General features: G+C 46.7%; 1 protein-coding gene and 1 long non-coding RNA gene across 4 annotated transcripts; one reads left to right on the top strand and one right to left on the bottom strand.

Moving 5' to 3' along the window:
* Positions 1 to 864: 864 nt before the first annotated feature.
* Positions 865 to 2,890, bottom strand: LOC146755128 (uncharacterized). 2 transcript variants are annotated; one of them, XM_085526395.1, is made up of 4 exons: positions 1,937 to 2,883; positions 1,787 to 1,850; positions 1,524 to 1,634; positions 865 to 1,426 (listed from the first exon to the last, which is right to left on the bottom strand). In XM_085526395.1, the coding sequence occupies exons 1-4, from the start codon at positions 1,942 to 1,944 to the stop codon at positions 1,355 to 1,357; spliced, it is 255 nt and encodes an 84-aa protein (XP_085382521.1). In that variant the 5' UTR covers positions 1,945 to 2,883; the 3' UTR covers positions 865 to 1,354. The 2 variants fall into 2 exon arrangements, with proteins under 2 accessions (XP_085382521.1, XP_085382520.1); XM_085526394.1 differs by having other exon boundaries at positions 1,571 to 1,634; positions 1,787 to 2,890.
* Positions 2,891 to 13,688: 10,798 nt separating this feature from the next.
* Positions 13,689 to 20,964, top strand: LOC146755127 (uncharacterized). Of its 2 annotated transcripts, XR_014938410.1 has the most exons (5): positions 13,689 to 13,792; positions 18,485 to 18,574; positions 19,457 to 19,603; positions 20,160 to 20,288; positions 20,665 to 20,964. It is a non-coding gene; the product is annotated as an uncharacterized LOC146755127 (long non-coding RNA). The 2 variants fall into 2 exon arrangements; XR_014938409.1 differs by lacking the exons at positions 13,689 to 13,792; positions 18,485 to 18,574 and having other exon boundaries at positions 18,893 to 19,603.
* Positions 20,965 to 21,216: the final 252 nt, after the last annotated feature.

Below are 21,216 nucleotides of genomic sequence, written 5' to 3'. Positions count from 1 at the left end.
GTTCTGATTCATAAAAGACTGGCAGCAAGGCCTGAATCTCTTGTGTAATCTGCTCTTGATTTATCCCATTAGCACTAGGTGGAATGCAGAAGCTTCCTGAGACGTGATAATCAAAACCTAGTCCAATGCCTTTAAAAAAGCCTTTAAGAGATTACTCCTCCTTGGCTGTTTAAAATAAACTTAGGTAATACAAAATGTTGGAAAATTTTTGGACAGCTCCCCAGGGCCGGGCTTTGGAAGGCCGTATTGACGAGAGTCAATCAAGCTCCGGCTGCAGGCGTATATGTGTGTGCCAGTTCTTTAACACAGTAGGAATCACAACTTGCTGCATGATCAAAATTCTACATATGCTACTCCTGAACCCCAATTACTTCCAGCAGTGTTAAATTACCCCTGATCTCAAAGCAGAACAAAACAACAAAATGCCACACCAATACTGAATACATAGAAACAAACAACTCCTTGGGCCTCAAGGGGAGGCTGATGCACAGGCCACGGCTGCCAGCGTGCAGCTGGGCTTCCCAGGGCAAACAGCAACACACGGTGCATCAGAAGCTGAAGGAGCCCTCAGGGAAGAGAGGCCAACTCAAGGGGCTGAGCACGGGACACCCTTCTTCCTGCCGGGCTGCTTCCCCTCCTCTGGTTTCTTTCTGTCAGTCCTCAGAGAGCAAGGAGATGCTCACAGCCTGTCACCAGCACTTACGGGTTGGCTGAAAGGCCACAGGTTGGGAAGACCAACAAGGAAACGGGGGAAAACCTGCACCATGTCAAGGGAGAGACGTGAAGCCGACCGCTTCATCGCCCTGTGATTGCCAGCCCGAGCGAGGGACGTTCTGACCAGCTACTGAAAGAGGCAGCACCAGGTTTAGAAAGTTTGCTTCAATTTTATTGCGTACAAGAAGATTTGGCTTCTATTTATTACCCCGCCCACACCCCAAAATGAAACCCCAGTGCCCAGAATTTCCGCTTAGCAATCAGTCACTCAGCCTCCAGTCAGACCCAAGGAGAAGCCTGACCATGGGGCTACGTCACCTCCTCCCTCTCCAGTCCCAGCCAGCCCTATTTCAGCCTAACCCTACACCAGGCCTGGACCTCAAGAGACACACCCTGAAGGAACGCAGCGTCTCCAGCTCTTGCCGTACACCAAGTCCTGCACAGGTGAAGCCCTCTTTGCTTCTAACGCAGCACAAGCCCTTCCTGTCCAGTTCACTTCCATCATCTCCACCGTCCATGACAGGGAAAGCACGGCTGTGCCAGTAAACTGGACTGTTCAGTCAGCAGCTTTTGGTGCCACCTCCGAGGAAGCGTTGCAGGTGGTTCTGCTGTCCTTTGTAGCTTCTTGCTCAAGCCCTCATCATTGCTTTCTGCTTTCCTTCTCGGCTTTCTTCCTCAGCTGAGTAGCGCTTGCCTTGCCTCGGCAAGCTTGCTGCAAGAGTGAAAAAAGAGGCACTATTTCACTCACGCACGCTGCCAGCACAGGCTGACTTAGAGAGCTGCTCGCAAGATATCCCTGGACTACGGACCCAAGAACAAGGAAGGACACAAAACTCACATCTGCATTGTCTGTTACCGCATGCCAAGGAAGAGTCCTCACACTCGAGCACTGCCCCACTTGCAGCTGAGGGGAGGAGGAGCTGGAAAGGACAGGTGGACAGAAAAGAAGGGAAAAGCTGAAGAGGCAAGAATCAACTTCTCCCCGAGGCAGATCACACCTTCGTGGCCACTCTTTTAGGGATGCTCACCATTCCTAATCCTAGCATTAGCAAGATGAAAATTCACCACCTACCTTTTCACGCTCCTCGGGTACGCACTGAGGGCCGTGCCGTGGCTGTGCTGCACAACACCAGTGACTGAAAGAAAGCACGCAGAGAGCGGATCTGTTGCAGACAGTGCCAGGAGCTGTGCTTGAACAACGCTTACGGTAAGGCATGCCTACCTTGCCATGGCCACACTTTGGGAGCTCTGGGACACAGCCACGTGTTGCTCTCCTGAGTCCCAGCTCCATTTCTCAGCCACTCATGCTCTGCTCCACCATGTTCTGCAAAGGAAAAGTCCCAAGAGGGAAATTCAGTTCATCGCAGATGTCATCAAACCTCTGCTCTCAGGGCAGTCGCACTCATTGCTCGGGGTGAGCAACCAGCTGCGTGCTTACCCAAGGAGCAGCGGTTACTTTGACTTGAGTGTAGCAGCCAATGCCTGACTGTAAGTACGAACACTAACCTATGCCTAACTCTAAAATAACAACAGAAACCTATGCCTAACCCTAAAGAACAAACAGGAACCTATGCCTAACTCTAAAGAACAAACAGGAACCTATCCCTAACGCTAAAACTAAACTGAACGCTAACACTAACCTAACACTACCATCAACAACAAAGAACAGAACAAGCACCTAACTCCAACAGGGGGAAGAAGGAACTGGGGGCCCACAGAACTGGTGGAGCAACAAGGAGGAGGAGAAGAAGATGTTAAATAATGCCACCCAGCTAACGCTGGGGGCAGGGGCCGCGCAGCAGGAAAGGAGCCGAGTGCCTGGACCAGTGATGGTGAAGCTGTGACCATGCCAACGCGGGGCCTGGCACGGTGGTGTGGTGCCAGGCCAGCTATGCCGCAGGCGGATCCACATCCATGGGCTCCTCTGGAGGGGGATCAACCTCCATCGGTTCCTCAGGAGGGGGATCCACCTCCATCGGTTCCTCTGGAGGGGGATCCACCTCCATCGGTTCCTCTGGAGGGGGATCCACCTCCATAGGCTCCACATGGGTGGTGGTCACGGGGCTGGTCCAGGCATGATGGAATATGGCTCTCTTACCCCTCCTCTGCCTGGTGGTCATGGCGGGCCCCCTCCTCCTTCTCACTCCTAGGGCCCCCAGCTCCATCCTCCCGCCTGAAACAGGGAAAACTTCTACCCTAGTCCTCTTAGCTGCTGACATGGCTGCTAACTGCCACAACTGTCAGAGGCGAGTGTGTTGCACACGGCAGCGGTGACCAAGATGACATGGAGAGGGTTCTAAAATGGCGGCCGCACTGCTGGCACTGGTGTTCCACATAGGATGAGGAGGGGGCTGGTAATAGCAGGACAAGGGGAAACTGATTTAAGGGACAAGGGGAAACTGATTTAAGTTGAAAGAGGGAAGATTTAGGTTGGATGTTAGGGGGAAAGTTGTTTACTAGGAGAGTGGTTAGGCCCTGGAACAGGCTGCCCAGGGAGGTTGTGGATGCCCCGTCCTTGGAGGTGTTCAGGGCCAGGTTGGACAGGGCCCTGGGCAACCTGATCTAGTAAAGGTGTATGTTTGGTGGCCCTGCCAGGCAGGGGGGTTTGTTCTTCATGATCCATGAGGTCACTTCCAACCCGGGTCATTCTGTGATTCTGTGATACTGGTGTGTGGCTGTTTGTCCCAGCGCGCTGACCTTTTGTCTTCAGGTTCACCAACAAGACTGTAACTGATTTATGGAGGAGGCAAGTGATGGGTGCTACTGTGTGACAATCAACATCACTTTGTGGACATTTGAAAGCACCTTCCTCCACAGCTGTTCACCTCCAGAAGAGGGTGCTCAGAAGTGTTTACTGGCAGAAGATCTGGCTCCAGATTGGTACCTACACGTACCCACAGCAGCGCTCTGTGCCTTCATTTCCCTCTTGGCAGAGCAGCTCCTGCCCCCCTCTTCTCCTCCAGCTTCTTTCATTGCACACAAGTCCCCAGATCTGCCTCTGCAGCCGTAAACCTTCCCAGAGAACTTGTTCTCCCATAGGGCAGTCACAGTCACCCTCCTCACTACGAAGCAGCTTCAGGTTGGATGCTCTCAAACAAACAGAGATTTCAGCCTCACCCCATCACAATGCTGACCGTTTCCACAAAGGAGAATCACCTTCTCAAGAGGCTCCAACTGTGCCCATGTACACAGTGTCACCAGTGGACCAGTCACCCCAGAAGTTGCCAAAGTGTGTGGTGGGACAACTCACATGGTCTGGTGATAAGGAAAAGAAACTCTGGTCCTTCTGCCCTGGTCCTGATGCTCCCTGAAAGGGGCTTCCATGCAATGCTCTACAGAGGCAGAGGACTTGCTACATTTAGAGGTGCAGAAAAACCTTTTTCTCCCCGGCTTCCCTCTTGGGACCAGTGACAACTTCTGCTAATGGAGAATGCATTTCAAGAAACCCTGGGCCACCTCCGCGGTCTGAGACCACCACAATTAAACAGTGTCACACCAACAGTGTAGGACATTGTTCTGTGATTTCCCCACGCTGGTACCCACAAACACCTATCCACACACACACACACACACACACACGATGCTTTGGGTTTGGTTTAAAGGAATCAGAAACAGCTTCTAGGCTTTAAACAGCAAATAGCCCATAACAATCTGCAGACCCTGTAAGTCTCTCTCTTAAGTGCACCACTGCACCAGATTTGTACCCAGAGGACTGAGAGGAGTCAGCGTGGGAGGCTGATGGACTGATGCTCAAGACAGCAGGCAAGTGAGTGACAGAGACCATCACTGCACACGTCACCTTTCCAGTGGCACTGGTTTTCCTGGCAGCTGCTCCCGGGGCAGAGTAACAGCCCAGCAGGGACCTGGGATCAAGCTGTGCCACCAGACCTTACAGGGAGGTCAAAAGAAGCCAGAAGGGGAGTATTGCATGGGCAGAGCTTCCTGCTGATGCCAAAGGCTGGCACAGTCTGGAGCACACACCTCTGCCTGTTTGGCTGTTGCCCGGGCAGATTGCAGCTTGATTACAAAATCACACAGAATCACAGAGTTGTAGGGGTTGGAAGGGACCTCTAGAGATCATCGAGATCATCCAACCCCCCTGCCAAAGCAGGCTCCCTACACCACATCACACAGCTCGGCATCCAGGCGGGTCTTGAATATCTCCAGAGAAGGAGACTCCACCACCTCTCTGGGCAGCCTGTTCCAGTGCTCCGTCACCCTCACTGTAAAGAAGTTCTAAATATGATAACGAAATACAAGATAACACAATATAATATAACTGAGGCTAACAAATCAAACAAACGGGGAATGAGAGAGTCCCTGAAAACCGAGAGGCTGACTGTGAACTCTAGGCGACACGGCTGGAACGCTTCCCACTCTCCGAGAAGTTGGAGAGAAGAAGGAGGGCACTCCAGCCTGGGAACGAGATTATACAGCGTCCTGGTCCCGTGACTTATCATTAACCCTGTTGTTCTCTGGGATATGTAGTCTTCTTCTGTGGACTGCACATTCAATACAAGTATCCATACTTTACATGATGTTATGATGTGGAATACTGAGAGCAAAATTACAACATTACAAAACCATGACAGCCACATCAGCCCCACAGCAGCTCCTGCCCCATAGATCAGACCCACATCTGCCCCACAGAAGCTCCTGCCCCATAGATCTGACCCACATATGCCCCAGAGCAGCTCCTGCCCCATAGATCTGACTCACATGTGCACCAGAGCAGCTCCTGCCCCAAAGATCTGATCCACATCTGCCCCACTGCATCTCCTGCCCCATAGATCTGCCCCACAACAGATCCTGCCCCATAGATCAGACCGACATCTGCCCCACAGCAGATCCTGCCCAATTGATCTATCCCCCATCAGACCCACAGCAGCTCCAGCACCATAGATCCGACCCACATCTACCCCACAGCAGCTCCTGCCCCATAGATCTGACCCACATGTGCCCCAGAGCAGCTCCTATCCCATAGATCAGACACACCTCTGCCCCACAGCAGCTCCTGCCCCATAGATCTGACCCCCCTCAGCCCCACAGCAGCTCCTGCCCCATAGATCTGACCCCCCTCAGCCCCACAGCAGCTCCTGCCCCATAGATCTGATCCACATCTACCCACCTTTGAAGTACTTTGGTCCTTCTCTGCCAGTCGATCGCTGCAGCATCTGGTTGTCTCCTGCTCAACATTCTGTCCTACATCCCTCCTACACAGGCCAGAAACCAAGGCACAGAAAGTATAAGGGATCCCCAAGGGTCTGAGGCATCTTCCCTGCTGGAACAGCAATGGAGGACACAAGACCACAAGAAGCCAGATTCAGGCAGAGAAGCTTGAGGGTGCAGCCATCTGCATTAAGGTTGCTATGGTTTGGCGTTGCAAATACTACTCTGCCTGACTGGGGCAGGGCAGGCTTACGCAAGTGTTTAAGCAGACGTCTTTCTGGTCCTGTAGGAAGCAGCAGGTCTGAATTAAAAGGAGCAATGAGGCAAGGAGTGCCCTGAGCTTGTTTCCTAAATAGAAGGCAGTGTGGGACAATTTGAGGAACAGGAATTCAACTACTGTAATGCAGAGCACTATTTTTGTCGCCTTCCAGCAGTCACCGATTAATGGAAGATTCTTGTCCTTCCCAGACTCCACTGTTGGTAACTCACATCTACAGCCTCTCTGGGCAGCCTGTGCCATTGCCTCACCACCCTCTGTCTGAAAAAGTTTCCCCCTAGTATCTAACCTAACATGTAGCCTAATTCTCCTCTCTTTATTCACAGGAGATGTGCTCTAGACCTCTAATTATCATTCTGACCTTCCTCTGGAGCTAATCCAGAAGCTCTGCACCTTTCTTGTGCTGTGGGCTCCAGATCTGGACACAGTACTGCAGATGGGGACTCATGAAGGCAGAGTGGAGGGGAGCAAGAGCCTACTTCTCCATGCTGCCACTTCTCTGTGGATACAGTTGGTCTTCCAGACTGCAAGCACACACTGCTGGTTCATGTCCATCTTTTTGTCCACCAGATCCTCCAAATCGTTCTCCACATTTCTTCCATGAGGAACAGCTCCATGATCTTCCCAGGCACAGAGGTAAGGCTCACTGGCCTGTAGTTTCCCATGTGATTTCCTTCCTGCCTTTCTAAAAACTGGGAGTGATGTTTCCCTTTTCCAGACCCCAGGGACTTCTCCTGCCTTCTTCTGACAGCCATGACTTTTCAAATATGGTGGAGAATGGCTGGGTGAGCGTATCAACCAGCTCCCTCATGACTCTGGGAAGCACGTCATCCTGCCCCATGGACTTGGACATATCCAGTCTTATGAGGAGGTCTTGGACTTGCTCGTCTCTTACAGTAGGAAGGATTTTGCTCCCCTGGTGTCCACCTAAATGTTCAGAGTCATGAATGTCATTCACTTTCTAGGCTCTTCTTGTGGCTCCTTAAAGTCCAAGAAGTCTCATTTTCAGCTCTCCTTACACTTTTACCACACAAAGTAACCTGTTCCAGTTGCTTTCTCTTGTGGAAGGACAAAGGAGATTGACAGTGCACCATAAGTCAGAATATAAACTGCTGCTATACAGAAAATATTTCTGATTTCTTCAGTATTTGTCTGGAAGACAAAGATCATAGAAAAATGTTCTAAAGTGTGAAGAACGAGCCCCTTTCAGGACTGAAAATGACTTCTGCTTTAGATGAATAACATGAATGTCTTACAGGCAAAAAATACTAATCTGGAAAATATGAAATAGGAGTCAGAAAAGTTCCTGATGAGCTGCACATGAAGAGTATGGCAGAGTTTCCTTAGGGTAACCATCTTCTTTATTACCCTACAGGAATGGGTAACAAGGGCAGGAGTATGGTTCATCATTCCCTTCTTAGTTTGATGGCAGCTCCCTCTTTGTGCTGGGAAGGTAAATAATGATGGGAGAGACCCCTGGGTTTTGGTGGGACATGAAATATCTGTGGTCACAGCAGGTATGTGTCAGCTGTCACAAGGCAGACATACACAGGTAATGCAGGGTAAATTAAACGAGAGCCTGTACAATGAATATGATTAAAAACGGTGTAATAACAGCTCAACAAGAAAACCACTTGAAAGAAAGCAGGGGATCTGGCAGTGTGCTATTCTATATGCTAATTATAGAATGGATATTTGGCTGACGTTAGTAAGAATGTGCAATGTGTAATTTTTATGTGTCAGATAAGTACAATAGGCTGTTTTCTATATTTAAGAAACCCTGACACTTGGGTCTCCAGGCTGTCTCCCCAAGTTATTCCCTAGTGTGCTTCACAACACTAAGAATGTGTAACTGGATCATTCTCTTAGCCCTCTTGCGTTGCTAAGTGTGAGATCCTCTGTTCAGAATTGGATTAGCTATCAATGAGTGATGCACAGATGCTATGGCAGACCCACAGTCCTTCCACTTCTGCCCTCCTACTGCTGACCTGTGAGTGCAGATGTACTGTTCTATAAGATGCTTTAGAGAGCTCAGACTTAGCCAGTTGCTGCACACACAGAAAGGCAGAGGGAAGGGCTGAAAGTCTGTGGTGACAAAGCTGGGCTGCTGAGGGGCTGATTTTCAGTTCTGTCACAGAAATCCCAGGGCCATTTGCAGTCCTTCAGGCAACTGCCCATTTGTAATAGGCTGACAAACTTGTCTTGTGCGTCACATCTGTTCAGGCTGCCGAATTCTTGGAGCAGGGTTCATTTCCTATGGAGAAAACCTCACTCTGTTTGGGTCTCTCCCTTTCTACAAAGAAAGGAAAATGACAGCAATCAAAATGATAAACACAAACATAGGACATTGCTTAGTTAGGATGTGTTTAACAGTCAACAGCAGTGTAACACTTATTCCTCAGGCAAAGAAAATAAGAAAACGAGCCATCTGGGCTTGTCTCTTTCCAGTTTTGAATGAGGCAACAGCATTAATCTTTTATTCCCTCCATTTTGGGCCTGGTAAACTTGGAGTTCTGAGAGATGTGGTTTTTGGTGAATAGATGTGGCCTTCAGTATTCTCCTTTTACTCCAAAGTCTGAATCTCTGCATTCCCCCATATCACATTAATGCTTTCTTTCCCCCTCCCCCCTCCCAATAAATAAATAAATAAATAAAAACAAAAATTAATAATAATAAAAAAGCAAGCTCTCAGCTTATGAAGAAATAGCTGACAACAACCTTCTGGACAAAGCGTTTTTATGGAGTACAGTTCATATTTATAGGGAAAAAAGATCCAGAACTTTGTGCTCTGTAGTCTCCCAGTACCATATCCCACACATGCTAACACACCCTTAGGACAAAGATTACAACTGGAAATAATGATGTGGCAGTTATCCTCCACCCTGATAAAACTTCATCCATTGATGAAAAAGGTGTGTTCCACAACCTAGTGCTCATGCCATGTGGTTCCTATCAGTGGGAGAAAGTAAGGGGGAAAGCTAGAAGGTACTGTTCACATTAAGGAAATACAAGAGAAGATTTTTTTTGTTTTCCTGCACAGAGGTTGCCTTGCTTAAGCTTTATTCTGCTATGGAGGAAATGCATACACTTTTCTTCCTCATTTTCCCTTGCTAACAGAGGGAAAAGTCTGACAAGAAGAGTTATTGTCACCTTCCTCATCCTTACTACTTGCTGACACTGGAGAAGAAAATCCTCTGGGGACTACATGGCTTTGTTTCTTGGCTGTCTACTGTGCAGTTGTCCCTTCTCTTCACTTTCTCATTTCCTTAAGGTAACATCAAGCTGATGTGTGCAGCCCACCAATAAAAGTCTGTGGAAGTAAGCCTTTCTCAGGAGGTGCTGTGCTACTGTCCTCACTCATTTGCAAAGTTCCCTCTCCATTCTTTAGCATAATCTCCAGGTGGGAATGGCAGGAGGCAGTTACAGAAGGAACTGCCAGACCCCAAAGCAGAGCTGGTGCAGGAGGGTACCACACAGCCATGACTTCAGGTTGGGAACTCAGAAGACCATCATACTTGAGCAAGGAAGAGTCCCTTTAAATAATGAGATGTGCAGAAACACCAATGAGTAGAGAAATAAAAAATCTAGCCTTTTCAGTTTATCATATTGGCTTATAAGTTGTGAGAAATCTATGCTAGTTCTTTGAGAGGGACAGATTTTGTTTCTCTACTTTTCAGCTTACATTTGCACCACTGAGTTACTGATGGAAAAGGAATCTTACCTATAACAAAGATAAGCTTTATCTACTGATTGCTTTAAATAAACCCTCATTCCTTTCAGCTTTCACATCTTGTAGTCTGTTAATCCCGTCAATCATTGACTTTAAATGTAGGAAATATGTAGTAAATGCATGTAAAGCTCTCTCAGTGTGTGTCAGAGAATCCAGCCACAAGCCTAAGAACAAGTAGGGGCCCTAGCCTTAAAAGAAACTGGGGGTGGGGAGTCAAACCACATTTGGGCCACCACCACAATAAATAAAATCCAGGCAAAATATGGGTGAACCATGGGCTGACAGATCAGCCTCAAAGGGTTAAAGTAAAGAGGTCAGCCAGGTTGGATGGCCCTGTTCTAACCTGACCTGCTGGGTAGCAGCGCTCCCATGGCAGGGGTTGGGTGGGCCCTGAGGTCCCTTCCAACCCAACTATTCTGTGGTTCTATGATCCCTGAGAGCCCCTTCCAAATCGGGATATTCCGTGATTCAATCTCGTGTGCTGAGCGCTCCCTCTGCTGGCACACACACATAGCTGGATTTTTCCCTACTCAGGCTGGGAAAAAAACGTGCCAGTGGAGCTGATGAAATGAAAGAGGTCATCGAAACAGAGCCCATGGGGACTTGAAGGCTGAGCTTACCTTTTCTTCTTGGTACAGTTAGCGATCAGCGTCGTTCATTACTTTCAGCACCATGCAGATAGCGCCTGTATTTTACACAGGACTTAGAGCTGGTTTTCTTATTAACTGGAACGGCCAGTAAAAGAATCTGAAGTTTTTCTTCAGTTTCTGATAACAGGGCAACAAGTTTGTTTAGTCACTTCTTTTTTACAAAAGCTGTGACCTGAGGAACGGATTTATAAGCAGAGCATTTCTACACTCATGTAAAAATCCTGTGGAATGCAAATGTCCAGAAGAATTTTAGCACCCACTGTGGGGTTTGTCCTTCCAGTGCAGAGCAGACTGGCACATTGTTCAGCCTTGTCTGTTTAGAGCATAAAGTCCAAGAATGGCACCACATGAAAGTTTGTCATGCAAGGATCAAGTACCCCTCATAGTCAGCACCATCAACTCCCACAATATCCCACAGCACAGCACTGAGGACCTGAGTGGAAGGTGGTGGGATACCTGTCTATGTTCCCATGATGCTGCCTCTAGGACACATGCTCATCCCTGGATAAGCAGTATAGCAAAAACACATCATCAGAAAACAAAGATTCCATCTTTCTGTTTTTCCTTGTCTATTGCTACTGAATTTCTTGTTCCATTGGGCTCGAATCCATAATGGCTTATATATGGATATGACAGTCCTGTCCTCTCTCCCCTCTAAACATGTGTACAACCACACAAGCAGCCAGACACAGCCCTGACACAGTTGCCATTCACAATCACTATCCCCCAGGGCAGCACAGTAAGCTTTCATCCCACAGGATGAACTACTGCTTTAATGGAGAGGGGAAAACACAGGGGGCAGCCAGAGACAGCTTTGTTCTGCTCTGGATGCATCTCCAGCAAAATCACGTTCAGTTAGGTGGCATACATCTCACAGTAACAGAGGGCAGTTTGCTATCTGCAGAAAAGGTGAAAACCAAAAGAAGTATTATCCACAAAACATAAAGAAATACTGTTATATGTCTTCTCTTTGAGTCATTATACACAGTCATTACAGAAAAAATGTTCTCCTTGCTGGGCATTGCAGCAGGATTTAGTTACGTCTTCTCTTAGAGATCCACATCTTATTCATGCTTACACCATGTCAAGTCAAAATGAGGACGGGCATTTTGTAGATGCGTGGTATGAGAGGCCAATATTCTGTTAGTAATGCTTTCCTCCCAAGGTTTGAAGGCAGCACCTTTTCCAGCCTCATTTCAAATACTGCATCACATTTAAATCCCAGCTTTCCTAACACAGATGCAATGTTAGGAAGCCATGTGAGGAAAGACAGGGATGGCTTTAAGTCTCTAAATAAGAAGAAAGAGAATCATCATCAAGGAGGCTGACTGACTGAAAAAGAATGTGCTTTTCCAGGCCATTTCTGAAGGTACAGCTGAGGGCTAACCCATGACAGTTACTTTACTTGTTGAATAACATTTTTATGTATGTGTTTTATGTTTTGCTTTTTGTCACTTTGCCTCATGTTTAATTGCTCTGTTCCAAAGTTTTGCTGAAGGGAACTGAGGAATGGTTTGAATGGCAGTAAATGTGGATATCACAGATCCAAAACATGGCCAGAACTCAACATTGTAAAAGCTGCGATTTGACCCTCGCTCAACAAATACTTTGTACATTTAAACAGGCAAAAAAAGAACCAGCTTTAAACTGAGATGAAACCACAGATCAGAGATGAACATTTCATTAAATACTGGACAAAGCAGTAGAAACTCTTGCTCTCTTCTTGTTTGCAGATCATGAGAGTTCAGAAAAGCCCATGGAATTATATCTGATTTATAATCTGATTTATAAGCAGCACTGCATTGAGACAAGATGGGGATGAAAGGACAGAGGACAGCTCTGGTGAAAAGGGCTGGGCATCACCTTGGGGTGATCATTGTGACTCCATGTTGGGAGTGGCCGAAGCCCCCATCACAAACACGTGCCATCACAATGACACCCCATCAGAACCCCCAGGGTGTTCAGAAGGATTTCACTTGCCGAGTGGCACAGCGAAAACCGCTTTGTCGCAGAAATGTCTGCAAGGACAAACTTCAATTGGACTGAGCAAAGACGCTCCCACCCTGCAAGAGGTGGTCAAGGATCGGCTCGTGATGCTGCTCACTCCCATGTCCGTCTTTAGCAATTGAAAATCTCCTGTACCTTGCTGTCTTTCAAGCGCAAGGTGATAACAACTGACTCTTCTCCTTTGCCTTTTGCAGCCTCTCATCAACTGGAACCCAGACTTCGGAGGAGAGAGCTCTCGGCTCCTCGAGCAGCGCAGGCCGAGATCTGCCCGGAGAAGGAGAGCCGAGACGGGCCCCTGCTGCTGCTCCTGCTGCTGCTGCTGCTCCTGCTCCCGCAGGGGCTGCCTGCAGGCAGCGGGTCCGGCAGCCGGCACCCAGGCGGCTGCAGCCAGGGGACCCCGGCCTCCCAAGCGCCGAAGGAGAAACCGCAGCCGACGCCGAGCTCGAGCCTCTCACAGCCGGCCAATGCGTGCTGCAGCAGCTTGGGGAATGAACCAGCCTCTGGACCCATCCCTGCTGCCACCAAACAGCGGCTGGAGCCCTGGAGACATTTCTACTTCCTTGTCGTTCACCGCTTCATCTTACATGGGAGACAGCTTGCCACGCAACCCAGCGCTGCAGGAACTTCCCTGGCGCCCAAGAGAGCAAGAGCAGCGTGCTCCTGAGGCCGGCCTGCTTTTCCACTCCTTATCGCTCACGGTGAACATACAGCATGAAGTCACGGTGATGCCAGAGGAGTGGGAGCCTTGGGAGGACCCGCAGCGCCCACCTTTCACCATCTCTGTCTGGGTAGAGGAAGGCTGCTGGCTGCGCACCGATGAAGATAACTATGATAAAGATGATGAGTGAGCGCCCTACAGTGGGGTCATGTCGGCGCCCGCATAGTGGCCCGAGGTGGTAGTGGATAGACAGATAGTTATAAGGACAGGTTGTTTCAATAATAAATCGTTTCAGTTGTCACTTCAGTTTGGTCATTCACTCCTTTCCTTGAGGGCGAGATCTCAGATGCGATTTTAATTTTGCCAGTGAAAACGTGCAAGGCTTTGGCTTGGTTGACCGAGTTGTACTCCCGCAGGGAACTCATCCCGATACTTCCATCACCCGCCCCTCATCCCGCCCCGCTCGGCCCTGGCTTCGCCCGGCTCCCCGGGCCGCGGCTGCGCGGAGGGCGGTGTGAGCGGGGAGCGCGTCCCGTGCCGAGCCAACAGCCGCCCCATAGCCATGCCGCCATGCTGCCCAACACTGGGTAAGGCGACCTGGGCTTTCCCCCTTCCTTCAGCGAGGCCGCGAGCTCCGAGCCACAGGAGCTGCCGGGGCAGAGCTGGGGCCGGGGCCGGGGCCGGGGCTGGGGCCGGGGCCGGGGCCGGGGCCGGGGCCGGGGACGGGGACGGGGACGGGGACGGGGACGGGGCCGGGCGGAGGGACAGACGTGTGCTCCGCAGCCCCTTGAGGGCGATGGGACGCGGGGTGGAGGCCGCGGCCGGGCACGGTGGCCCCGGAGCGGCTGGGTCGAACCCGGAGTCCCGCTCGGTGCTGTTTGCTCACGGGCCGAGCTGTGTGCACGTCCGGAGGGCAAAGTGCGGCTGTGGATGTGCTGTGGAATCTGAATTGAGTGACTGCTGCGGCGTTATTTCTGCACTGCTAATGAACGGGGACATACGTTGACCTTATTCGTTCCCATGTGTTGCAAGCAGTAGTCATGAGATCCTGTATGAGTGCAGAAAGCGCCCACGGTGCAGCCTGTGGGCTGCCCTGGTTGCAGCCGTGCCTGCTGCAAAAGGAGCCCACCTGCATGATTCTAACTCCCTGAACCTGTCCAGTTAACATTTCTCTTACCCCTTAGGCTGTTCAACCATCCAGACTATTATGTATTTACTTGGATACAAAAGTATTTTGAGAGATGGTAATGAAAGCCTTGCTAATGTGAATGGTGTCAGCTGTTATCACTTTGGCCTCAAATCCTTTCATTCTATCACAGAAGTCAATCAGGTTCACCAGGCTTGATTTTACCTACTGAGATTGATGATGCATTGGAACATGCTGCCCAGGGAAGTGGTGAAGTCACCATCCCTGGTGATGTTCAGGAAGGGTTTAGATGTGGCACTGAAGGACATGGTTTAGTGGCCATAGTGGGGATGGGTTGAAGGTTGGACTATATTGTCTTTTCCAACCTTCCAAGTTCTAAGATTACCTCTCATCTATGGCTAGTTTCTCATGTCCTGGTAAACCATGTTCCTAAGCAAGGCACTACCAGTGTCTGCTCTCACTGAATCACCCATGCCACTCAGCAACGCCTTTCCCTTGTTCATGCTCTTCCTACCCACATTATAGCAGATAAACAAGTTGCCACTGGCTTCCCTTGCAAGTCTCAGCTGCAGGTGAACTTTGGTTCTCCTCACACTGTGCTGAAATGCTCATGCAATATTCCCAGTTCCTTTTTATCTCACTGGTGCTTCCACTCTGTGTGACACCTTTGTACACAGGGGCTCAGTCACAAGTCGTTTGCACAGCTGTGTCAGCCTGCTGGTTGGTTGGACAGACTTGTGGGGATTTATTGGGTTAAATGCAGTTACTTGCAAACTGAGTTTTACTGTGAAAGCCTTAAGGAAAATCATGGTCATTTTTGAAAATCTGATTTTTGGCTCTTGTCTTTGGCACCCTGCATTGGGATTGTGATCCTGGACTTTGCCTTTACAGCGTGTTGAGCTACTGGTCCTCTGTGTTCAGAGGGCCAAAAGAATTAAATTACAGAGAGCTGCACTGAGTATCAAAACGTTAGAATTGGTTGGTTTTGTTGTTTTTAGAAGTCACTCCTTTTCTGCTTTTGGAGAATGCAGCAGTTCTGTTGTGGGCAGCCTTGGATTATTGTACAAAAAGTCTTCAGTGGTGGTGAAAGGCTTATATTTCCAAGAAGGTTCTGCAGGTAAGAGTTAAGAGTTTTTCATAGGATTTCTTAATACTACACCATGTTTTCTATTCCCAATAGAGATAGGAAGGCAAAATCTTTTTTTCTCTATGCTTCCACATTTGATTTGGTAGCGATAAAGCTCATTGCTGTCTTTTTAAATAGAAATTATCTTTGAGGAGTGAAGGAGGCCCCAATTGCGTCTTTGGGCTAGAACATATGTTGCTCATCTTAAACCTGTGGATTATCTTTTAAACTTCAACACTTGGAACATGGTTAAACTCCTCTTGCAGGTCCATGTTCCTTCTCTGCAACACCCCCTTCTCAGAGTATACAAAAAGGATTTACAACGTGCTTTTTTCCTTTTTTTTTTCCCTCCCCAATTCAATACTCATGTAAAAGGGTCAGTTTGTATCTGAAGGGGGTGGTAGGAGCTGGGAGAGTTTCTGTACTCTAGGAAGATGATGCTTTGACCCCAGAAAGTTGATTTTTCCGTGACTTACATCCTTCAAAAGTAAAATTCTATGTGTAGACTAAATATGTATCCTACTAAATATGGGATTTTTGTGTGCTTTTTGTAGCCTACACAATTTGTAAATATGGCATGTCCATGTGTGTCTTGGGAATGGCAGAAGAATTTAAAGGAGAAGTTGCTGTCAATGCTTTATGGCCTAAAACAGGTGATTATTTTGAATTGTTGTGTTTTGTCCTATACAGGTGGTCTTCTTTAGGACTGATTCAGAACACCGAGCACTTCTGTGTATTTTTTTGTGATCAAAGATGTTGTGTGGGTATTGGCTTTCTTTCCTAGTTCTCACTGTTGCCTTCCTATTTTCACTTAAACTTGCCTTCAGCCTGAGCACATTCTGCTTTTTCTCCTGTCTTGTCACTGCTCCTTTCAACATGACTCAAACTTTGGTTTGCACACCATCCCTGAGTAGTATTGGACATTTATGTTAATATTTAGAATCCCCAGCTAGTTAGATTGCCAGGAAATAGATGAAGCTGACAAGATATGTACCTCTGTAGATGTAAAAAAAAAAAAAGTTTTGGCTGAGTGGGAAATCAATTGCTTTTTCACACAACCATCCAACACTTCTTGCAAGTCACAGCACACTGAAGGGCCGCATAGCAGAAAAATAACTTGGTGTGCCCATCTTATACTAGCTCCAGTTTATTGTCCATGGGTCAGTGAGGACCAGGGCTGCTGTTGAAGGTTTGGTAGCTGCTGAACAAAGAGACCAGTGTCTTGAAAGCATTAGAAGCAGCAAGTGAGCTTTCAAAATTTGTATGTATCAGTGTTTCCTTGATGAAAACTGTTCATGTTCTGAAGTATAAAAGTTTGTAATGTTCAGTCTAGGAAGAAAAATGTTGTTTTGAAAGGTTTATCTGCCAAAACAAAAGTTAACTACTTTAGAGAGTGAGAGAGGTGACTTCTGTAGTATCTACATTACAATTACAAAGTTTTTAATTTAAAGAACATCATATATATGTGATCAGCTTCAATGCTGGAGATTAACACTGTGCTAGTATGGTTCTATTGGTTCATCCAGCTCCTTGAAACAAGAAAATATGCTGATAGTGAGATGTTATGAGCTCTCGATTTAACTAAAAGTGAAAGAGGTAGCCTGCCAAAAGGATGTAAGAGTGTGAATGAGTAGTAGAGGTACTGCAGGGTCAAAGTGGAAGATGCTGTATGTATGAATTAATGGAAAACCAGCAGCACTTTGTATGAAATAGATGGAAGGATGTGCAGATTGCAGGACAGTAGATGGTTTTTCATATCAGTCTTTGCCCATAGTTTTGCTATATTTAGAACAATAATAATTGGCTGTAATGTGAAAGTAGAGGAGCATAAGCCAGGAAAAGTTTGAGTTGGTGCTATTGGGTTTCTCATCTTTAACTTAGAGTCACTTTGTTATCTCACAAGTTATTGTGGGGCTAAAATTGAGATTTTCAGTATGGTAATGGCTGCAGAAAATGTTAATTGCTGATGCACATTCACTTTGAGAAAGATAGTTGTCCTGTTAGTTTTTCATGTCCTGAATAAAGCCAGAGGAAGTCTTTGTGTGGAAAGTATTGATAGAAGCATTGAATAATATGAATATTACAAGGAGTTCTTCCCTTTATTCCTCTTTTGGTTCCTTTAATACTTTTCAAGTAAGGGAATCTTTACACTTTGAGGATTGTTTGCTGGTTGACCATTCTTCGCTGGTTGATGGTTTTTCACAGTTTAGTCTTCTCATGATTTACTTTCATGTGAGAGGAGAATAAAGTTTATGCATTTGCCAAAGAGATGAGTATGTGATGTCATTAGTGTTAAACTTGTAATTTCCTGTCCTCTGAATTTTCCAGCCATACATACAGCTGCTATGGATATGCTGGGAGGATCCGGAATAGAGAAGCAGTGCAGAAAAACTGACATAATTGCAGATGCTGCATATTGCATTTTAACAAAGCCGAAAACTTTCACTGGAAACTTCATTATTGATGAAGTTCTACTGAGAGAAGAAGGCGTTAAGGATTTTGATGTCTATGCAATTGCACCAGGTAAAAGAGATCTTTAAAATGAGAAGTTTGCGAAGGAAGGAAGGCCATATGGGGAATATGGATATATTCCTTTGACTCAGTCAAAAGATGCTTTGCCTCACGTTTGAGAATGTGGATTCTGGGAAAGCACATAATAGTCCACTGAGGCTCTAATAATCAATGCCTATATAAATATATATATATATATATATACATTTTAAACCCATTAGCAAAAAGAAAATAGACCTGCACCACAAGCGCATGTATTACTATTTACCAAATAGTGAGATAGTGTTTCTTCATCTTCAGATGTTTCTGACTGAATTTGTAAGAGGCTTCTGGGTCTGATTTTAAATGTACCAGAACCTAAACATGTCACCTCGTCTTCTTTCAACCTGTAGTTCATTTACTGGTAAATTGAGGTGCTGTTGCCTTCAGAATGGATTCCTGTTTGTGCTGTTCACCCTTACTTGGGCTTACTGTTATTGTTCAACTCCCCTTTAGGTCACCCCCTGATGCCTGACTTCTTCTTGGATGCTGAAACTGACATGACAGCCACATAATCAGAAGGCCGTGGAAGGGCAACCTCTGCATGTACATGTCGATTATTTGTGATGATAATGAATGCCTCCTCTATTTCAAGTTACTTTTGGACTACATTCAAGCTATGTGGCAAAATCTCTTGTATTTGGGCTGTTTGATTTATGGAAGTGACTTTAGTGTCTGCAACTTTCACAGTTCATAATCAGCACCTTGTTTTGAACAACCTTTTTGCTTTTTACCACCAGAGTTAAGTGGTATGAAGATTATGAGTAAATATTGCTGTAAAAAAATCACAAGCCATCAGCATATTTTGCAGGAGTGTTACATCTTTCTTGCAGTGTGAGAACTTGAGAAGCTTCTATTCCTACATGAAGTTCTCACAGTCATACATGATGTGAATGTCTACAAGATGAAATAGAGAAGTTGTTTTTTTACAAAAGCATCAGGTTCACTTTTTCAGAATAGTGATGTTTCTATTGGAGGGCAAATAGGAATACTGAATATGTTTTATAGGAGTGCCAAAACAAATATAGGAAAGAAAGAGGCTAAGTTTGAAAAGAGCCCAGTTCCCTTGAAAATACTATTTGTGAGTGCGCACTTAGACTTTTCTGCCAGGAACTGATACTGCCAACTGCCCAGATCTCCAACACAGTAGCAATTCACTGAGTAGAATAATTATTTCCTGATACACTGACCTTCTGCATGGCTTTTAGGGGCTGCTAAGCATTACATGCCTTATAAATTGCAAATGCTCTTTCTTAATGTTAAATGAGCACATTCACTGCAGTGTAGAAAGTTGCTGATTAAAGTAGTGAATTGATTCACACCTTAGAAGCTTTTGCAGAAGAACTGCTGAAAACATATATATTCTTAGAAAGATAAGTGAGATAGAGCGTTCCAGCATTTTACAGAGAATCCATCTGTTTCTTTTAGGTGCTTCACAGGCATCAGGTGGAGCCAAGCTTAATAAAGAATCAGCTTCAGCGGGGCCTGTTGCAGAAACATTCAGAGTTATTCAGGGAGAACTCAATAAAGAAATAGTGAAATCCACGCAGGGCGTCTTTCAGTTTGAATTGTCAGGTAAGACCATCACTTGTAAAATTCTCAAATGCTCACTTTTCTAGCAAGAGTCAGTCTGTATTTTCACATGTAAATACTTGTCTTTTATAACTGGTCTAGGAACAGGGACATCTTTGGGTGTGCTCTATAAGATGCTGCCTTTCAGAGCCAACTTCAGCACATGTGGGATTTACCCTGCTCTGTTGTCACAGGGAGATGCTTTCTGCATCAGCAGCATGTGCTGCTCTTTTGGGGACTGTGGTGTGTTTTCCTGGTGTTTCATTTCTGCTGTGTCACCCTGCTGGCCGTGCTGCACAGGGTCAGCATGGTAGTTCTGTTCCAAACCCCTGCTGCCTCCAGCTCCACCAGCAGCCACTGCCTTGTCCCCTGACACTGTGGCATTGTGGGGCATCTGCTGGGGCTGACCTTGTCTGCACAGAGAGCGCGGGGCAGCTTCTGGCACAGCACCTCCAGCATGTCTAGCACGAAGATGGGAGAGAAAAGCAGGCGGGGGTAGCAAAGGGCAGGGCACATCAGTCCTTGTGGTGCTGCCACAGGTTCTCCCTGTTCCACTCAGGTGATGAAGGAGGCACTTGGTACCTTGACCTGAAAACCAGCAGTGGGAGTGCTGGGTTTGGGAAGCCTCCTGCAGCAGCTGATGTTGTGATGAGCATGTCGAGTGGCGACTTTGTGAAGATGTTCACTGGTGAGTAACAAACGGGTTTGGCAGAACTGAGGCAGCTACTGGTGGCAGGAAACATCTTGCTGATGGATGAGCTGACAGGCTCACCTCTCTTTGTGGTCTTGGAATTGGATGAGCTGTAGCTGGAAGTGCATGGCCTTTAAATTCCCTTCCAAGGTAAGTCACTCTGTGAGTCCATGATTTTATAATAAAAATATCTACTGCTTTGTTCAGTAGCTATTGAACTTTTCAGAGCGTAGCTTCAGAAAGCATCCAGTCAATCTGTTGAACCTCTTTTCTGATGCTTTTACAGTAGAACTTGGTAGCAAAGTAACTACTATATGATATCACAATCTCCAGTTCCTTTCCTTTTCCTGATGATTCTGTGTCTTCTTTTTAGGTAAACTAAAGCCAACCATGGCCTTCATGTCAGGAAAATTAAGGATTAAAGGTAGCATTGAAGCTAGAGAAGATGCTGACACAGTTTAATGCTAAACTGTGAGGGAGAAGCTGTACCAGCAGAACATCCAGCCTTTCTTTTATAATAGCAATGCTACATTTTAAAACGATAATCTACTTTTTTCTGTTTTTTTGTGTGTATAACAACTGTGGATTAAATGCTGATCTTTTAGAGAAGATCTAATTTAGTTTTATTAAGACTGAAAGGTGTTTGTGATTAAACAATTCCTTCTTGAGAATACTTCTATTATGTAACTGGTGTTTTCCTTTCTTACACTCCTTTGGAGCAATGCAACACACCTGAAGTGGGTTTTCTTTTACATATTTGCTTGCATGCGTGCATGTCCCATAAGAAGTCTGGGAGGAGCAAATATCACCTTGCAGATCTTCACACTAACACACCCCCAGCCCAGACTGCCACAAACAAGGTAATCCCTCCCACAGCACCTGCGTGCAGCACCAGAAGGTTTAAACTACAACATGTTTACAGGCA

Source organism: Coturnix japonica, chromosome 36 (assembly GCF_054131305.1).
Source record: "Coturnix japonica strain WE chromosome 36, WE-NBRP24, whole genome shotgun sequence".
Taxonomy (NCBI): Eukaryota; Metazoa; Chordata; class Aves; order Galliformes; family Phasianidae; genus Coturnix; species Coturnix japonica.
The sequence above is the reverse complement of the archived record's forward strand: the minus strand, read 5'-3'. Positions and strand labels throughout refer to the sequence as shown.